General features: G+C 36.3%; 1 protein-coding gene across 1 annotated transcript in view; it reads right to left on the bottom strand.

The window, feature by feature from the left end:
• LOC122789860 (phosphatidylinositol 3,4,5-trisphosphate 5-phosphatase 2A-like) overlaps positions 1-21,872 on the bottom strand; it is a 1,099,782-nt gene that overhangs the window by 733,027 nt on the left and 344,883 nt on the right. The window contains exon 3 of the mRNA XM_044057294.1: positions 1,016-1,154. Within this exon, the coding sequence (XP_043913229.1) occupies positions 1,016-1,154 (139 nt within the window). The remainder of the gene's footprint in view (positions 1-1,015; positions 1,155-21,872) is intronic.

The raw sequence follows: 21,872 nt of genomic DNA, 5'->3' as shown, positions 1-21,872 counted from the left end.
GTCGGGTACTAGGCTCCATGCTGAACCTTTACAACATGTTGATATTTCAGTGCTGTTAAGGACTGAAGGATGAATAATTTGGGAATCTGCCAAATCTGTATATATCTAGAATGATGTTTTATTTGAAAGTGTCTAAACCAGTTAGGTGACGAGGCCTTTCCTGGAATGTAAAGAACCCTCAGCTTGATTGTTCCATACATACAAAAAATATGCATTACACATATAAGTACTCAGGAACTGAAACTGCCAAGGAAATGCATTAGTAAGTACTTTAGAAACTAACAAAACAGGAAAATCCTTCAGAAGTTATTGGCAGTAAATGCCATGAAGGCAGTTTCAACTTTACATCCTCCCACATGTGGGTTTAAGCCTGATTTTCAAGTTTACATCCTTCAACATGTGGGTTGAAGCCTGGTTACATTTTGTCTAAAATGTCTAGTTGCATTTATTTTCTGATCATTCTCAACAGAGAGCTTTCTAGCAATGTTCAAAAATGCCTTTATTATTCTTGTGTACAACATGCCTGCAATGGTGCAAGTTAACTTGTGAACGGCATCCTATCAATAAGGTAGTAGATAGATTACAGGTAAATGTATTTTGTACACTTCTACAAAGAATTTGTAAATATTTAACGCAATCCCAGCATTTTATTAAATTAACTTCTATGTAATGCTCATTACTTCACAAATTGTGCAGTTGTTTGAGCAGAAGAATCAAAGCAAATGCAAAATATTTGATAATTTCGAATCATCCTATCTTTGCATAAATGTTTCTGTGTGAAAGTGAAAAGATTTAAGTTCTGCAAAGCACCATTTATTGTCAAAAATGTGCTTATGGGTTTTATTATTGTTGCATTTCCAATTCCCCAAGATTTGTTTAGACAATCAGTGATAATGTTCAAGCAAATCAAAGAACATTGCAGATGTAACATAGAAAGCAACCGTTTTGATTAGAAAACAGAGTGTCTACATTAGGAACAAAATTACAATATTAAAACAAATGATATGAATCAAACCTGAGCCATCATCAAGATTCTCCTTCTCTCGAAACACGGGGTGCAACAGTGGAATGACTAGACCCTTATTCGGCTGCTGGTACATGGCCACCAAATCATTCAGGGTACGGAAGCATTTCACCTGCATCCCCTGCATGCTCTACAGAACCAAAGAAAAAAGGAAAAATGATTCATTTTTAAGGCAAACTGACTTTTATTTCTGATACACACTGATGTACATGAAATCGGTCTGTTACTGACAATGTTATGAATAAATTTAAAGTATCAGCTACTGAGCTATACAGAATTTGCGGACACACACACACACACGCATGCGCACACACACACACACATACACACACACACACACACACACACACACACACACACACACACACACACACACACAAACCTTCACATATATGAAAGCCCAGTGAAGAGAAAAAAATAAGAAAAAGGAGTTGTTCTTCCAAAGTCTGACAGGCCACTTGTCCCCACATGGAGATGGATAAGTTCTAATATAGAAAGCTACGAAACCTGTAAAACATGTGAATGCTTCCTTTTACAGAGCTCTGAGTCTGCTAGCAGAAAAAAGTGTCAAAATTATTCAATGTATTCATTATAAAATAGTAACTAATACATAAATTAAATGATGATGATATTAAAACAGCAAGTACGAGTCAAGGAGTAAACTATAATTCCGTAAAGCACTTCTTATGCATTCAGTCACAGCTAAAAGTAATTGTGATCAATGCATTTCTGCAGTCAATGCCAGTATCTTTCAATTTACATCCTCTCAATTATTGTTCATGACTACTTATTACCTATTAGAGGCATGACCATATATATGTAAAGTTATTAAAATAGTAGTCAGTGCTGGCACAGCTCTAGATGGTGTACAGAAAGAGTTAACACTATTGATGTAACGTAAAACTCAGATTTCACATACACATTTAATTAAAGAAAGCAATACTTGTTTAGTTTATATTTCAGGATAGATGATTACCATTAGCAATTGCAAAGTCACCCCACAACAGTGGAAGAAGGATCCTTTTCATCCATTCATGCACCTCTTTAGAGTTGTTAAACGCAGTGAACAGTTTTCTCTTAGCAATCTCCATATATTTGTTCCAGGTGCGTCACATATCAGAATAACCAGATGTCACAAGTGTTACTTTTATAAAACTGACCTTCCCATGAATGCTTTCTATGCCAGACTAGTTTAATGCAACTTATTCAAGTCAAATAGACAGACAAATACATTTGATGTTAAAAGCTGAGTAACTCTGGCATCTGATTACCCTCTTTGGTGTTTTGTTTGTGGTGTCCTTAATGGTATTATTCCAAGAAGATGGAACGCTTTTGGAAATGATTGTGGAAACTTAAGACACTATTGTCTCAAGTTATTTAAGGCAATGATGGCTGTCACAAATTTTATTGCATGGCTACTATACAACTAACAAGAAAAATAAAAAATACAAAGGAAGAAAAATACCTGCAATTTGTTTTACAGCATTCTATCATCACAGTCCAAGACACAGAAACAAGTATAAGATATAGATTACTTTTTTATTTTTTTCTTTTAACATAGAACATAAAACAGGGCGATACAAATGCATATCCATTTTAAGTAATCTACTGTATGGTCAATCACTGTCAGGGCAATCTGAATAATGGAAGACACATTGATGGCACTCAACCAAATGATTTTTAATGAAATGTAATGATTCTAGCATGAGAATAATTAGCCTGGAGAGACCTCAATGGATGCACCTGTTCTGGTTTCAGTTTCTGAGTCTTATTTTATCCCTGTTTTGACCCTTTGTGCTGTGTGATCTTTTTCCCTGTTCTCTACATATATCTGCTGGCATGCTATGTTTCAAGTTATGGTGTGCAGCTCCTGTTAACATGGTGAACTGGACCACAACCCCCTCTCAGTAGTGACCAAAGTTATATTCTTCATCAAATTCTTTATGAAAGATGTGGAACTAGACCCCAACAAATGTTTATCTGTAATTCATTTATTTATTTATTTTATCTTATTGCATTTATTTATTTTTTTACTGATTTTCCCACTCTATATCAGGAATTACTTATCAAATAATTTACTAGAAATCTGAGCTAGCCATAGGTTCATAGGTTTGTACTAGGCTAATGGCCCTGGAACCTTTACAAGCCTAGCCCATAGGATTACCCTGGCATCATGTCACCTGACCTTATTTCCTAGTGCCTCTGTTGAGTAGAGCCACTGGAGTGATCCCTGGGGTGAATTTTCTATTTCCCATCCACTCATCAAGATTTCACTTGAAGAGGGCCAGTGAGGTGCTCTGCTTGACATGTATGGGAAGTCTATTCCATAACATGGGCAGTCTCTGGGTTATGTATCTGTCCCTCCAGCATGTTCTGTTGATTGAGGTAATGAGGTTGAGGACTCTGGAGCATGTGGTGTGGAGGGATTGGGATTTCTTTAGATGTAGCATTTTTAACAGAGCTGGGTCAGACATGGCTTTGTAAGTCAAGCAGAGATCGCCTCTAAGTAGGCGATATGAGACAGAGAATAGTTGGACTTGAGTCTGTCCAAATAGGACAAGTGTTTAAGGCATAGGATCCTCTTTGTGAGGTACTTTTGCAGCCTCTCCAGTGGTTGCAGGTGTCTAGTGAGGTGCATGCCAAATGGGGCATTGTACTCGATGATTGGCCTAATGAGGGAAGAGTAGAGGGAGACAATGACCTCTTTCTTCCTGGATGCAAAATCCTTAGGAATGAGATGTGCCACATAGAAGGACTTTCTGACCACAGTGGCAATGTGGTGGCCAAAATAGAAGTTGCTGTCAACCTGTGTTGCCAGATCTCTTATAACGCCTTCTGTGTTCAGTGGACTACCATCAATGTGGTAATTCAAGGGAAGTGGGTTTTTCTCAAGGGAGATGACTACACGTTTTTTGGCACTGAGCTTAAGGCCATGGTTCTGACAGCAGTCGTTAATGTCACTGAGGCTTTTCTGTAGGATGTCAGCATCACTTGGGGAGTTAATAATAGCTCCCAACTTGCAATCGTCTGCGAAATTTGTCAGCCAGAGTCCTTTCATGTTGGCCTGGACTTTAGAGAAGTAGATACCAAACAGGAGAGGACCCAGGACCGAACCCTGTGGGACTCCAACTCGTGACTGGTCGGAGTCTGACTTGGAGTCAACTACTTTCACACTGAGGGTTCTATCTGTGAACCAGTTTGCAATCCACCTAGTGATATAGGGGTTTATGCCTAACTTAGTGAGTTTTTCTTTGATTCCTGAATGGGGAATGGTATCAAAGGCCTTGACCAGATCAAGGTAGGCTATATGAACCACCTTGCCTTCATCCACAGCTCTGGTGACTGAATCAAAGAAGTCGACCAAGTTGAGCAGGCATGATCTACCCTTCACAAAACCAAACTGTGTAGGATCCAGAGTTTGGAGATTCCCTATATCTTTGTTTATTAGGTCGATGATGATGCATTCCATAGCTTTGCATTTCTCCATAACCCTGTTGTCTTTCCTGTTGCATTTTGAATTTTTTTTGAGTAGTACTACTTCATATTTCAAATCGAAATGTATTTAATTTAGTGCAAAATGTTTAGTTAATAATGGGATATTGGTTGATCTAAGGAGAAAATGGTTTTAAGGGGGGACAAGTCTGTTGCCATTTGATTGGTTTTTAATATTCTAGAAAGATGTTTTGCAGTTTTTCGTTTGAGCAGTGGCAAGCTGCCATCAGATATTTTGCTGTGAACCACAGCAAAAAGTAAGTGCAGGATTGTTTAGATATCACGTTGCACAATAAATTGTTTTTTCTCTCCAAAACACAAAAACAAGTAATTAGTTGGCAGTAATCAAAACAGGTTTAAGAACATACCTGTGCACTGATTGGGAGTGTTTGACTTGTTGATGTTTACATCATACAATTACAGCTTTACCTTGGATATTTGCAGAGATGCACTACAATGCATCTTACAGAAGTAAAGGCTATTTTGGTGCTGTGTTATTTCAATTTCTGCCAATGTTGATACTGACTGAATAACAAAAAAAAAAAAAGAACAGCAGCAAAACTGTTTATACTTTCTATTTATATCAAATTATGAAGCCAGTAACCAGTTTCAGTTGACCGAGTACCTGTATAACATGTTTCCTTACTTGTGCATCACATAAAGTACCATTTACTCACTCTGCTACCATATAAAATAATACTTTTCATGTACACAGCACACGATATTCACTTTGGACTGACACAGTGTACATTTAATTCAATCATAGCTCAAAATGAATAAAACATAAAATGCTTGCTAATAGGATTATTTCTCCTTCCTGTTTCCCCATTTTCTGCCACTTATCTAATGTCCTCTTAAAATATGCAGAACTATTAATTAATTTATTTATACGAAAGATCACCTTCCATGCAGACAAGGAGGAAGAGTAACAGCAGGTATAGATAATGTTAATGTGAGAGCCCCATTTAAATTTACTGCCGTTTGTATATTTATTTATTTAAAATGTAATGACTGTATTTATCGGACAAGTACGATTCATAAGTGATATGCTGTTTTCAGCCAGACAAATCTTAAATTTTTACTGCCAGAACCTGAATGATCAATTATTTAAGCTAGTCCCTACATTCAAAAGTATGAAATGTTAAACAGATTCAGCAACTAATGTTACATTGTTAGATGCCTGAAGGAGGTCGAGTTGGTTACAGTTCAAAACCTAGCATTGTTTGAAAGTTATGTTTTTTTTTTTTAATCATGCATTGTTTTTAACAGTTAGTGAGTGAATTTTATTTCAACAAGCACCCTGATTTTTTTTCTATCTCAGAGTTACTGTTTAGATATTATACTGATGCCTGCAGAGGTATGTAATGGTAGGTTATAGGAATAGGGAGGTGAAAGAGCTCACACTTGGTTTCTTAGGGCATGAGTGTGTCTTTTCAGAACTGGGTGATCTTTGACTCTTTTTTCATTACAGAACTAGCAGGGATTTACAGGTGCAGGCCTGCATCTTCATTTATAGCCCAAAGGTATTCATCCTCATGGGGAAAGTATCTATACCAGTGAAATGCAGATGAGCGATTATTTTATTATTGCAAGCTGGTTTAGAATGGCCTTAGCCTCAAACAGATAATTGAAGGAATACTGCCGGCCCTCTACATTGTCAAGTGTCGGTGAGCTGTAGTCTAATGCAGAGGATTAAGGTTATGGGCTGCTAACAAGCTTCATCCTGTACTCCAGGGCTTGAGTCCCTCTGTTTCTATTTGCCTTATGTTTTCCTTTGAGAAAGTAATTTAACTAGATGGTACTGCCAGGTTATCTCAGAAAAAGGATATTGCCTCTTGGGTTCACCTGGTTAATAAATTAATACAAATAAAAAAAATTAATGTAAAATAAGCTGAAATGGAAATTAAAGTGGGACATTAAGACATAGGTCCTTGAAGCACTTAATTACATGGACAAGCACCTTCTCCTTTATGAACTTGATATTACTGAAGCGGAGTATTATCAAGTATCTTTGCCCTTTGAAGATTACTGTAATGTATAAGTCTGAAAATAAAGTGTGTATAGTAATTGTTACTTGTGGTCTTCAGAGGAATGAAATGTGCGTATTCAGTTACAGTAAGTACAGGGATGTAAAGTAGCTTCATTACTATTATTTCTTTTACTTTTTTTTACAGCTGTTTTGATTTAGAGCTTGAGTTTAGAGTTATACCTGGTTTGTTTCATTATGGAGTATTTATCAGCTTCATTATTTCTTGCTGCATGAACTGCACTACCTCAGATCTCTCCTACCTTCAGACACGCTGATCCCCTTTGATTATTGTGCTAGATTCTGCTTATTAATCTTGGTTTCTAGGCAACAGAACCACATCTGGAGCTGTTTTTTTTTTTTTTTGATAAGTGCGGTGGCAAATGGTACCTTCTACAGTTGTGCCTTCAGTGCATTCTCAACCGAAGTGAACATTTCTTAACATTCTTTTGACTTTCCTACAGATGTAAACAGCAAGCTGTAAGCTATGATGAGAATTGTTAACCTACTTTAGTGAGTTTCATTTGGAATACTGAATTGGATTTATTTTTGCACTCTTCAAAAAGAAGGCTTTTAAACAGCATTTGCCCTCTGGTTATCAAGAGAAACTGAATTTCAGAACAATATTAGCATGCTACATACAATTACAAAGATTTGTTTTCTGCCTGAGTCTGACAGCGTTCCTATCCTAGCTTTTTTTACACTAATAGAAAACTTTAGACTTGCCAAAAGACTTACTTACTGTTACACAGTTTGCAAGTGGAGGTCATTGATAAGGTAAATGATAAGGGTACTAAAACAAATGTATCACAGTTGATGATTTCAGCAAAATAATAATATACGTGTGAAGCTAGTTGCAACTAGCAATGGTATTAGCAGTCACGGGTCAGTAGGGTGCAAGTCATTTGCAGGTTATTGCCTTAATTTACCAAGACTTAATGACACTACAGATATGATAGCCTGAATTATCACATACTTAAATATAGTTTGTTTACAAAATCAAGTCTTGTGGCCCATTTCGACTGCCCAGTGTTTTCAAGTATATAAGGTTTATAGGACAACCATGCCTCCAATCTTCCTTTACTACATGTTACTGCACATGCTTTAACTCTGATTAAACTTCAGAATTCCCCTCCCTGGCAGGACTGCTCATACATCAGATTACTTTGCTTTTCTTCCTTTTCTTTTACCTGTATATCTAAACACACTTCTTCAAATGTTTGGTTATATGCCTCATGTGTTTGCCATAAGGCTGACAAATATCTTCATGTATCCTCAGTTCAGTTATTAATTATACAAGAAAGGCATTTTACTATTCAAAAACAAGGACATTGATTGCATACCCCAACTGGCATGCCCACTGTAAATTGAGCATATCCCAATACAAACAAGTCCATCCGCTAAAGCATCCACTGTCCTTTTAAGTAACTTACTGAATGACACACAATACACAAATAAAAGTTGAGGAAGTCAAATGATGTACCACACAAAGCTGCTTGTTAATACTTCATAGAGGAAAGAAGCAAAATATGAGAACAATCTGTTGACAGGTAAGCTTATGCCAGTGGTATAATCAGTCATATTGCTGGCAGCCATACCTCGGGCCATCATACTTTTACTGAGCATCTATGATTTCCTCATAGTGTTCCTCCTCTACCTCATAAAAGAGTCATTAAGGACTGATGTCAATCAGTAATGGTACAAATTAGAATTTCACAGGCATGCAAATAAAATAACCAATACAAAGAGAAACCATGCCAGAGATGCTCTTTTCTCCGTTCCCTACCTTAAACTGCAATTATTTACTTTGCAAGCATTGAGGATGTAAGCCCCATATGCGTGAGCAGTATTTCAGTATAATGGGAAAAGGCAGAAGATTATAGTGTCCTTATACAAAGACATTATTTAAGGAAGGTAAGCAATTTATTTCTTAAATAATGTTATTGTATGATAGCAATAATCCACAACTGTGCTTGGGTATATCAGGATTTACCCATGGTTGGCTTTGTTTAATCAATCAGGCTTTGCTCTTGTGATCAAACTACACCAACCATGGGCAAATCCTGATATATCCACAGATAGTTGTGGCTTATTGCTTAATTAACTTTCCCTGTTTTACTATTTTTTTATTTTATACTGCCTATACAATCACTAATTATTTATTTATTTATTTCCAGTTTGATTACTGGGGAAGTCCACTGGGCCAAAATGACCCATTTTCAGTGGAGGCCCGGGTAGAAAAGCTCCAAGTTGCATAAAACAATTACAATACAAGTGGTACATGGGTATAACAGATGCATTATATAAAAAGTTACAATTAATACATTTGGAGTCATGGTATTTAACAGAGTTCAGGGTTTTACAGATTCACTTATGGAGCAGTCTAATATGCGGAGTTTGACAACAATATAAGTATGAACATGAGTAGAAGGAGAGAAGACAGAATAAAGACATAGCCAATACACTTTGGTTACGCATAATTAAACAAGGATGCTATTTACAATATTTACAAGGTTGAGTTGTGTCAGAGGGGCTGTAGTTGTTATTGAGAGCATAGAGAGCCCAAGAGAAAGAGAGAGAACACACCAAGAGCAGAGGGTTTTACTTGGATTAGGTAGGGTGAAGGCAGGCACATTTTCGCTTAGAGGACAGATGTTTGAAAAGCAGGCTTTTGAAGTTTTCAGAGTTTGGCATGGATCTTAGAGTAGATGGAAGGGAATTCCATTTTTTTGCCAAGTGAGTAGGCAAGAAGAAGTTGGTCAGCAGGATGTTTAGGTTTATTGATAGCAATTAGATTCTGATGTTCAGATCTTAGTGTTCTTTTGGGTACGTAGGGGGGAAGGAGATTAGTTAGTGCCGGACATTGAGTTGGGTGAAATATGAGTTTATGAGCAGTAGTGAGTTGGAGGTAATCTAGGTAGTTAGGGAGTTCTAGCCAATTCAGGGATTGTAGGGTAAGACAGTGATGGGTATAGGTTTTGGTGTTTGTGGCAAATTTGGAGATTTTGTTATAGCAGGTTTCTATTTTGGAGGTGATAGAGGAGGACAGATTGTTTAGGAAAGGGGCTCCTTATAATAAGGAAGGGAGAAGATAAGTTGTGTCCAGTGTATGCCTAGTAGAGTTGGAGAGAAAGCGATTGTTCCTGTACAGCATGCCTAGCTTTTGGTCGGTTTTATTTGGTTGAATATGTATATCAAATTTGAGGTGTTCATCAATGGTAATACCAAGTAGTTTAGCGGAGGGAACTACTTCTATAGGTGAATTGGTGTTGCTATAGACTGAAGTTGTTTTTGTCATAGGAAAAGGACTTTGTAAGAGGGAAAAGTAGAATCTTTGATTTATTTGCATTTAGAGAGAGGTGGTTTTGGCGCATCCAGTTTTCGGTTGTTGAAAATGCAATTTGGGTTTTGTTTAGAAGTGCAGAGAGGTTTGAGGCAGAGCAGACTAATATAGAATCGTTTGCATATTGAATGATTTTGGTATCAGGAATGGCAGAGTGAAAGTTGTTGAAGAAGATATTAAAAAGCATGGGGCCAAGAATAGATCCCTTTGGTACTCCAGTTGGGGTAGATAGGAAGGAAGAGATGGAGTTCTTCCATTTGACTGCCTGTGATCTTTCGGATAGATTACTAGAGAACCAGGATATAGTGTCGGGTGAGAGATGTAGGTTGGAGAGTTGACAGAGAAGGTGTTTGTGGGACACAGTATCGAAAGCTTTAGACAGATCAAGTAAAATGGTGGATACTAAATGTCCAGAATCTCGGGCTTGGTTGACAGTTTTTCTTATTATAACCAGCTCCTCATTTGTTTACAGTTGTGGTATATTATTTTCAGTACTCCTACCTTTTGGCCTGGATCATTGCTGAAAAATATCCTCCAACCAACAAGATGATGTAGTTAACAAAAGGTCAAGCAAGTAAATGAAGTATGGTCTTGTCACCCTACATTTTAATAATCTTTAAGAATTTGCTTTGCACAATGCATTTAGTTTTCTCTGTTTTCAGAACTATCCAAGCCACATGCTTTAACATCTGTGATTCTGTACAGTTTTGGGTTACGGCTGCTCAGCCCATGTCATGTATAACAATGGACATACCTTAATAACTGGTAGTATTGAGGCTCCTAATATTTCAGACTTAGGAAATTAATTGATGCTTGGATAACTCATGATCCATAGATGATGAACATTTTGGGATAACCTAGTGGTAAGTGACTTCTTTCACATGTTATTACTCAGGAATGAAAATATCTGTTAACTATGGGCTAACACCCAAACAATGAGTTTCTACTTACACTAGTGCAATACCAATGTCTTATCTATTTATATATGTTGAAATCTTAACACACTTCAAGCAATACCAAATACCATCAGCAGGTTCATAGATCTTCACCAAAATGAGAACAGTACTGTGTCATCTTACAAAAAGCCAAATGGCTACGCATCGCACAGAGAAAAACACTGCTTCTAGGGACTACTTCTAGGAACTCGTATTTTTAAGCTCACAAACCTTAGACTTTTCCTTCCTTTGCAAGTTGTAAGCGGCTTCATTGAAAGACATCTTCGACCTTATAGCCTATTGTCTCTTTCAGTATCAATGCCAAGCCTGCAGGATCTGCTGATTAGTCTGAATTGCATCAAACATACCTGCTTTGCCCTTGCCCCTAAAGTCTAGGAACGCCACCCCAAATGAAATAGCATCTAGACGGCCATTAAAACCATTCAGAAGTAAAATGAAAAATCACCTTTTCAAGCGATCATAATATAAATACTACCAAAATTAGTTAAGTTAATAAATATCCACTTTCTCTTGCATACCTACTCTTATTTTCCCAAACATAACCACCTTTTGTACCCCTAACACTTATAGCAACCCACCCACATAGCTTTCGACATCCTCATCTGTCTTCTGTCATTCTCATTTACTCTTTTCTACCCCCTGTGCCACCGCTTTCTCACTTCATCAATATCTTAGCAATCAAAGTTCCAGTAGCATAGACAATGACTCTGTATAAGGAATTAATCAATAATTTTAACTTATTTGGATACTGTTTTACTTCCTTTTATGCTCTGTTTACTTGTTCACATAACCTGTGGATTTAACTGATATAACACTGCTTTCTAGACTAAAAATCTACTGTATAGTCAAATGCAAAAGGATTACCCTAATACTTTACTTACTTATTTTGTATTTGCTATCTTCCTAATGTTTGATTTCATCTGTTATGTCTCTGCATTCTCTGCATTCCACTGCAGTGAGCCTGACAATGGTGCAGATGGCTCAGTGCTCTACCCCATTTAACAAATAAAACAAAGTGACAAAAAATAAACCAAACAAAATGATTGTTTATCAGGACAGGGCACTCATCTAAATAGACCAGTTTTAGACATTGTCATGCCTCTCAACCCCTTAGCACAAGAAATCTGGGCAAAGCCTAAACTAAAGGGGAGGCAAAGGCCCAAAAATAGGGACACATTCTAATTATTGCTGCCAGAGACTTAAAAAGTTGCTAGAATGACAGGATTTGTGTTAGCATGCATTTTCTGAGGGAAGTCTGCATCTGAAATGTATGCCATTATTTAGCGATTTCATTCCTTAGTGCTTTCCAGAAACCACAAATATTAAGAGGAAAAGCCCAAAAGAATGAGGCAAAAATCTGGACAATCTGCAAGCTCTAGGTAACAATGCAGACAATAATATTTACACAGATATGTGCAGTAAGTGGTACATACCACATATACAAAAATAAGACAATTTCTAGTATAACGTTATAAGGTTGGGCGATATTTGTTAATGATAGTCAAGGATATAAAGGCGAGAATGGATAAGAGAGGAGGAAGAGAAGAGTCTGAGAATAAGATTATAAAGTTGTGTTAGTGATTACTAAATTGGGGGGGGCAAAGGTAAGAATGGAGGATGTTATATGATGTGACCCGCCTGTAAGCATCTGCACAAGGATTATCAGAAAACTCATGCTTTGAATTGCGCTTTACATTTGGTGTAAGAACAGAGATCCTTTAGGTAGGTGGGAAAGTTAGGTGGGAGTATGGAAAAGTAGTTGGTGGATCAAGTGAGTTGGAAAAATTGAGTTAAGATTTGGGGGCTTGAAGAATATGTCCTCAATGGTTTTGACTTCTGACTTTGTATGAGTAGTTTTTTGTGGTAAGTTTTAGTGGCAGGGGAGAGACATTTTCAAGCTTTAAATAAACGGAAGGCAAGCAGAAGGTCTGGTCTTTGTTTGAAGGAAAGCAATTGACAGTGATACATACTTGCCAGAAGGGGAGTTTATGACAAAATTAAATATTTTGTTTGAGATTGTCTGGAAGATAGCTTTATTTTTGTTTAAATGCTTTTACAACTAATGGGGCAGCATATTCAAGCTGAACTAGAAGGACTCTCTTGACTTTGACAGATTTTGTTGGTTGGATTAGGAACTGAGTGATTTTATGAGCCTAGAAAAATTAAGTATTAATTTTACTTCTGCTGTTTTTTATGTGGATTTGGTCCAGACATATACCTAAGTATTTAAAGGACACTGATGTCTCTCTGTGAATGTTGATAAGTTCCTCAACATCAAGGAAAATATGAGATTTTGCAAGCTTCTGAAGGGTTCCAAAGAGGATACTGTGCATTATATTCATGTAGAGAATGTGTCTGTGGATGTTTAACCACTTGAATAGGCAACTGAGGTAATTTCTTAAGATGGATATAAATGGCAGAGCAAGAGGGACTGAATCTAAAAATAATCATATCATTGGCATATAAAATTACAGAGAAGTACAGGAGTTCATATAGTTAAAGAAAACTGAAAACAGTAAAAGTGTAAGTATGGAACCTAGTGTGACACATTTGCGCAACAGGGCCTTATTGCAGTAGGATGAAACAATTTTACTTTATAGAAGCTATTGATTAAAAAAAAATCTTGGAACAAAGAGAAGACCTAATGGGCTCAGACCACTTACATGCATGTGACCAAGAAGGATGGTATGTTTAACAGAGTGGATGACATTACTGAAGTCTACAAACAGAGCTCCTATAAGGTTACATTTATTCATGCTTAGTAAAGGCTTATCAGTGAGGGATCATGATACTCCTGCCTTTCCAGAATCTATGTTGCTTTAATGAGAGAAGATGGAGTTGTTGCAAGTATCATGGAATTTAGATATATATGATTTTTAAAGTATTTTCCCTAAAATAGGCAGAATGGAGATGGAGTAAAAGTGGAATACATTCTCCGGCCTGTGTTCTGGGCTATTTTCTAGATGTTGGGCATAGCATTTTTAATTATACAGAGGTCATATAAATATGGAGTATGAGAATGGTGTGGACATATCACTGTAGTGGAAAATAAGCTATGAGTTTAAGTTACCAGCCTCAGAAGGGGACACCTTTGGGAATTTGGTCCAAACAATAAACATGCTTTTAGGTGTTATATGTTTAAAGAAAAAGTAAGGTATGAATGGGGTAGGGAAAGTGGTTAAGTAAATAATGGGGAAAAGTCTGGGTTCCATTCTAGTAGATTAGTGAACTCAGTAAGAACATCTGAGCTTGACAGCCGGCCTTGGGAACAGTTTCAAGTATTGGACAAGGAGTTGTGAGAAGGACTATGTCCAGTGATAGGCTTTACTTCTTTCCATAACTATTTAAGTCAACCAAGGAGAGGGAGTTGCTTGGTTTTGAGATGGTCGACTGTGCTTCTCTGAATTGCTTGTTATTCTAGATTATGCAGACTGGTGCACTGCTTCCTAGAATCTGACATAGGGCTGTTTTTTTTTAGTTGTGTAAAGATTTGTGTCGTAAGTTTAGAAGATGTTTGAGTTCCTGTCTATGCCTGTCATACTTGCTGAGTTTTGAGTAGACCTTTTGTTAAAGGAAAGGATTTATCTTTAAAATGAATTAGGGTGGGAGTGCAAGATTTAGCGGCAATGTTAGGATCTTGAGAGGATAGCATAGGAAGCCAGACTATGGTAGGGTTTTTAGGATATTATTGGTGGTTGTGGATGTTGGTTTAAATTAGGTTAGTGTTGGTAGAGGTTTCACAGAGGGTTGTGGGGCAGCAACCATTAAATGCGTGTGTGTGTGTGGGGGGGGTGTAAATGATGGACAGGAGTGTTGGCTATTAGAAGATCTAGGAGTACCTGGTCTCTGGAATGAAGAGTGGAATGAATACATTCAGCAAAAAGATGAAAAGAGTTCCAATTCAGCAAGAAATTCAGACCGGTCATTGGAGCAGGGTACTAGGAAGTTAAGATTAAAATCTCCTAGAATAAGCATATTATTGTACTTGAAAGAAGCTCACAGAATATTAAGAATTAGAAATTGGAATAGTTTACTACAGGAAGGTGGTGGAATTTATGCAACAGCAACTAGGAGAATAAACTGCCTATCACTTAAACTTTGTATCTTAAGACTATTGTCGAACTTATCTTATGTTTCTAAGCCTTATTTGTGGTGGTATTACTTAGTGAAACTGTTGCAGTACAATCTAATGCTGCTAGTCATCACAAATGCATTCAGTTAACTTGTTTATTTGTTCTATTACTTAAGCTACTTCCAAAGTTGTCTTTTCCATATCATCTTGGAAAATGAACCTTACCAAGTAGGTCAAACCAAATAACTATATAGATGTATAGATGAATGACTATTCTCTGACCAAGAATGGTTCTGCAACTACCTCAATCACCAGTGTCAATGTAACCAAGGACTGTTTCACTCAGCTTGTAACAACCCCCCCCTCGCCAAGGCCAAAGTAACTGAGGACTGTTTCATTGAGTCTGTAAAAATGCCCCCCCCCCACCAATGGCAACGTAACCGATGACTGTTTCACTGAGTCTGTAATACCAAAATGTTCCTCTTAACAAAGCATTTTTTTTACTAAACGGCTCCTTCAACAGGCTTCTACGATTGGCTTTGACTGCTTTCTGGTGGGGAGATCCCGCAACTACTGAGGATTTAGCATCACATTGAGTGCTCCTCAGTGTTCATTGTAGATACTAGTACTCATAAGTGGTGCTGATTATTTTGGAGCAGTGCTCTCCCACAAGGTGGGGTGCAGAGGTCTTGTCAAAGCAGAATCGTTTTCTGGGATTTTTTTTTTTTTTTTTTTTTTTTTACTTTTACAATACTGGGTTTTAAATAGGCTGGGAATGTGAAAGGTTAGGTTTTACCTTATGGGCTTTAATTGTCTGAGTACCAATGAGGTAGGATGGACTCTTTAAAATGAACCAAATTATCCCGTAAGATAATTACATGAACCTTAAAGCATTTTGGGTATTTCAGCTTGACTATTACCCCCTAAAAATTATAGAACAACTTTAAAAACAGAAAGGCAAGCCTTCTAAATTCACAACCTTTGCTATCATTGTTCCACTTTATTCCTTACAAACCTAGCACCTGATATCTAATGTCGTTACTCAGCTCTCTCCATGTAGTGCTCATTTTATCTATGTGACAGTGAGGTACCCAGTAAATGAGGCTACCAACATATTACACAATGTTCATAATGAGCAGACTGGCATAGCTTCACCCCTTCATCAGTTCCTCAGTTGTTTCTTTACATGCATAAGTGTGGGATAAGGGAATGTGGACTGTTGCAGACTGATGAGCAGACATTACATAACATTGTGGCATCTTTGGATGTCAGTACAGTTCCCTTCAGCAGAACGCACAGACTGAACCAGGAAAATCTCTAAAGGATTATTCAGGACAGCAGGAATGGAATATATAAATGATACAGACAGTAGACATAGTAATTCAACAGTTACATTACAGTTCATGAATGCAAAGGACAAGTACAATAAATGCAGACAAATATGCAGTTAAACACTGAGTGTACTCAAACAGGCAGAATGGCTGTATGATCACCTGCTAGACAGAAACTTTTCAACTGATAGAAAGGGTTATAAATGTAACCTCATAACACCACTTTTCAATCTGTACGTTACTTTATTAAGTGAAAAGGTATACTAGACATATCAGGAATGAGCCAGGGCAGTGCCCAGCATTAAATCATTAATAATAATGTATATACAATATATATATATATATATATATATATATATATATATATATATATATACACACACACACACACACACACACACACACACACACACACTCACAGACACGTGTCAAAAATGACATATTTAAAAAAAATCATGCTATGGTAGAGATGGACATTTTATTGCCCTTTTTTTGAAAGAATCAAATACTGCTGGGCAAAATTAAAAAAATACTATTTAAGAAGAAGCTTGAGTGTTCTACACAACATAAGAAACCCACTTCTTCATTTACTATAGAAATGCCTAGTCCAACATTTTGTATGTATGTTTATTTACAGTTTTGAAATACATTCCTTAAATAATGTGCACAACTGTTTCACTTTATGCTATTACCTGCAGACTGAACTTTTCATTAAATCATGTTCCTCTTTACATATTTCATCTCTAATTAGCTAAAAAGAAATATAACATCCATGCTGAAATATCTGATAAAAATAAATGTCTATGTAAAGAGACTAGTGCTGTTTTAATTTCTGTATGCCCATGGCAGTGGTGGCTGGTGACTTCATATCAAAGGGGGGTGGCTGCAGGAGACAGGTGAATGAGCATGGTCAGCTAGAAAGGGGTGTGGCCAACTAGAAAGGGATGAAGCTATGTTACAGAAATACTCATTAACTCACTAATTATTTTACATTCATCTTAAAATACGGACAAAAAATTATTACAGTGTTGCAAAGATAGAACTACAACAGTAAACAGCAGGGCAAATTTGTTTAATTCACACCCATCCCCAATTCCCAGTGCCTACCCCACCCACAGTATCTGATTTGTTCTTGCGACATTAAAAACAAAAATAAAAATAAAAAAAGACAATACTGTCATTAAGGTAAGTATTCTTTTTTTTCACATAAACAACACTCAGTTCAGAGTTTATGGTTGATCTCACTTCACTCAAATACACATTAGTCTTGCAAAGCAAGCTAATACTGCAGTCATTCCATTTGCACTTAAGTATTGCTCCATCCCAACTGCCTACCCAGAGAATCTGTTTTGAGTCTACAAGGTTTAAAATAATGAAAATAAAAGACCACAGTTACATTACTGTATTTCTTTCACAACACATAGCCAAGAACTTGCATGTGATCTTACTTCAGTTCACCCATATACACTTTACTCATGCAAAAGTAGAGTTTGTTTCAACAACAACACATTGATAAGCCATCCTAATTTATCTTGACTAACCTTGCAAAAAAGGTTCTATGTCATAAAACTGAAAATGCAAACTCTCAAACGCTCACATGAGCGAATAATCAAAAGCTGCGTCCCCCCAACACCCAAGCTAAATATATATTCCTACTCCAAGATCACACTACAGTGAGGAAAGGGCAAATACTCCGATCTTCACTGTACTGTAATCCCAAAATACCACTTTTGAGTTTCTGATTATTCGCTCATGTGAGTGTTCAAGAGTTTGCGTTTTTGTCTTTCTGAAGTAGACCAGCAAAAAATACTAGGTTAAAAAAAAAGATGTTACCCAAAGACAGCTGTCCAGAACACATTGCATAACTAATATCTCTTTGACTCCTGCCAGGAAATTATGTTAAAAAAAAAAAAAGAAAGAAAGCCATCAACAGCCCCGAAAAGACATTGATCATTAACATCTGGTTGACCCTCCCAGTGTATCATGTTAAAGAAAGAAAACCATCAACAGTCCCCAAAACACATTGCCTCCAGTGCTAAAAACTCTGTGTGCATACTGTTTTATGCTTTACTTCTACAGTGATTACAGATATTTGGATTTAATTTACAACTTTTATTTCAAATTTCATAGCATAAACACTGATAGACATTTGCTAAACAAAGCAATACAGTCTTACAGTGAAAACAGACTTAGCATTAAAACTTCTCTGCCTTTGAAACGCATTCATTGAAACAGCACTGAAACTCACATTCAAAGAAAATGCATTTGGCCAGTGGTGGGTTAAGTTTACCTTTGGCCTGTTTTCAAATCATAGGCCCCTTGCACACATTTAGGACCATGCAAAAGTTATTTGATTCACCTTCCAGATTTATTCAATTATAAAATATATTAATTAAATTATATCCCTTACATAATACAGCAGCACTTGTTAGACCATATTTTAAATTTATAGTTTGGAACATTTTTCCAGTAAACAATGAAAGAAAACATATGAACCACTAATAACAAAGCTGCCCAATTCAGAAGATTTCAACCATAAAAGCCCACTCAAACTTTTGTCATTACAATCCACCAATATCAGTCAATATGCAAAATCTTTGCAGAAATAAAAGTCATCTGAATAATTCCACATTAAAGAAATCTGAATCTAATGAAGAGGTTGCTGCTAGAAAACAACTTTATAGTTCAGTGTTTTCATCTACAAATTCAGTGCCTGCTTCCCTTGAAGAATAAATTGCATATGTTATATTAAAAAATGTAAGCCAGTATGTTGAAATAGGGAATGGATGGCAAACTGAAAAACAGGTTCATTGTTAATAGGCATCTCTATCCAAAGGACATACTCAGGACTGCAGCACCTTAAAATACAAATGTATATGCTGTGGTAGTAGAACCTACAGCCTTCTGCATCAAGACACAAGTATGATATTTGTTGTGCTACTAACACTGCTTCAAAAGTCTATACCACAACCTATTTGCTAAACAAAACAGTTGCACATTTTAAGCAGACTTGGCATGTGCAGCAGTAAACTTCTCTTCCAACAAAAGAAAATATAGCTAAGATATCAAACACCTGAAAAAGGGTAATGCTGTATACCAACTAAACATAAAAATCTAAAATAGTTCACAAGTATAAAACAAGGCATCATAATATGAATAAACTTACAGCTAATTAAAATAAAAAATGCTGTATCAGTACAGTAAAACCAGCAATATTTTTATAACTACAAAGCCAATAGTTAATGCTTTCCTCTCCTCAGTTGGAGACTTCTTCAGACTAAGGCTTCAGCACTCCATTAAACATTTATATACTCATTAACCTGTCACATTACTTCAATCTAAACATGTCACGTAACTAAATTTAAATAGTTAATAACAATACCTTATAAGAAGTAAAACACAATGCTTAATAAAAACTATTCACGTTACATCTATTCTAAAAGCTGACTTAATGTTTTGACCCCTTCCTTCTCAAATACATTGCAAACTCCTCCCTGTTAAAAACTTCTGCAAAAGAATGGAGATAAGAGGCTATCCACAGAAGGAAGTAGAAGTCTTGTTAGAAGAAGAAGTAGAAAATAGAAGCAAAAATTCAGGAGAAAATAATAACAAGGTTGAAAGAGGTGTAGACAATAGTTTTAAGACAGTGTTAGCAATACAAAATAGTACAGATTCCAACACTATAAAAAGTATTGTTAGGAGAAACTGGGGAATACTGAAAGGCAATAGAAACATTTTAGAAAAGGTAGGAGCTGAACCAAAGTTTTTGCAAAAAAGAGCCAAAAATGATAAAGATTATTTTCAAAGTAAATTAAATAGGCCTAAAACAGTTGAACAAAAGAGGGGAATGGTGAAGTGTTTCAACTGTAATTATTGCCAATATTTGTATACTGATGGCAATGAATTGAAAGTTGGAAAAGTAGTAGTACAGGTTCCTGGAAGATTTACATACAAAGTTAAAAATGTAGTGTATTTACTAATGTGTTTTGAATGTAGATCATTCTATGTGGGAAGAACTAAAAGGGAGTTATATAGAAGGATCTACGAACACAATTATGCCATCACACATGGAGATATGAAAAATGCTATAAGCAAACATTATATAGAAAAGAAAGGCAAAGTCAATTTTAAGTGTATAGTATTAGATGTTTTAATGAATGAACAGAATATTATTAATGTTGAAGAAGAGTTAGGTTGGTTAGAGTATTGTTGACAAGTAAGGTTAAATGCATGCTTCCCCCCAGGATTAAATAACAGGGAGGAGTTTGCAATGTATTTGAGAAGGAAGGGGTCAAAACATTAAGTCAGCTTTTAGAATAGATGTAACGTGAATCGTTTTTATTAAGCATTGTGATTTACTTCTTATTAGGTATTGTTATTAACTATTTAAATTTAGTTACGTGACATGTTTAATTGAAGTAATGTGACAGGTTAATGAGTATATAAATGTTTAATGGAGTGCTGAAGCCTTAGTCTGAAGAAGTCTCCAACTGAGGAGATGAAAGCGTTAACTATTGGCTTTGTAGTTGTAATAAAACTTGCTGGTTTTACTGTACTGATACAGCATTTTTATTGTATTCACTCTTTGAGTTATTTGTTTGCTGCTGGTTCGAAGAAGAATACTTACAGCTAAATTAGACATCTTTAAAATAAGCTGAAAAGCAACAAGTTGTTAATATAGTGTCTGTCAGAGCTAATAAAACATAAATGGTGCTGTACTGAGAAAACATTAAGACACACAAATGATCATGTTCGAATGCCGTATTTATTTAATTCCTAGACTCTCTTGCTTTTTTCTGCATTTCCTTCCCATTCGTTTTTTGCTTTCTCTCCCCTGTTTCTCTGTACCTTATTAGACTACAAGTCACTAGCATCACATCGCTCAATTGTCCAGATTTTTACCAAATGTTCAGATTTTTATGTCATATTTTTGGTCTGTTCCTCAAAAACATTGTGATATTCTGGATTTTTGGGACAAACCAGTGAGGACCAAATTCTCTAAATAATGACAGGCATTTGAGTTTCAGACTTCACATACTTTACAAAATGTATGATTGGTAACACACGGGCTTTTATTCTAACAACTTTCTATGTTTATAACAGCACTATTTAAAATTCGTTCCTATTTTAGGGGCTTTGTCCCCCATTATTTTTGGCTTTGTCCAGATTTTCTGCACTAAGAGGTTGAGAGCTATGACTAGCATAACAGTGAGCTTCCTTCATCTAGAAACAAGGTTGGATCACTTCGCTATTCATTCCATTTTTCTGCCGTTCCTCTTCTGTTTTGATTTTTATTTTTGCCTCTTTTTTTCTTCATTTGTGTCCTTCTCACACTCACATATCCCTTCACATTCAACAGGGGGCATTTTCTTATACAAATGTGATAAACTATTTTTCCTGCTATCAGTGAGATTGGTAGATCCTTTCTCACCTCCATGTTATTAAAGGAAATTACTACTATTTAAGTGGGTTCTGTTGATTCACTCTCCCTCTGTTTTGAGGGTACTATTTCTAGTTGTTATTGTCCTCCCTTTTATACTATTCCTCTCTCACAGTTGTGTGCTAATTCACTTTCCTTTTCCCCTACTGAGATCTTTTCACTTTTTCAGTTTTTAAATTTAGTCCAGT

Source organism: Protopterus annectens, chromosome 15.part0 (assembly GCF_019279795.1).
Source record: "Protopterus annectens isolate FY-2018-M chromosome 15.part0, PAN1.0, whole genome shotgun sequence".
Lineage (NCBI taxonomy): Eukaryota > Metazoa > Chordata > Ceratodontiformes > Protopteridae > Protopterus > Protopterus annectens.
The sequence above is the reverse complement of the archived record's forward strand: the minus strand, read 5'-3'. Positions and strand labels throughout refer to the sequence as shown.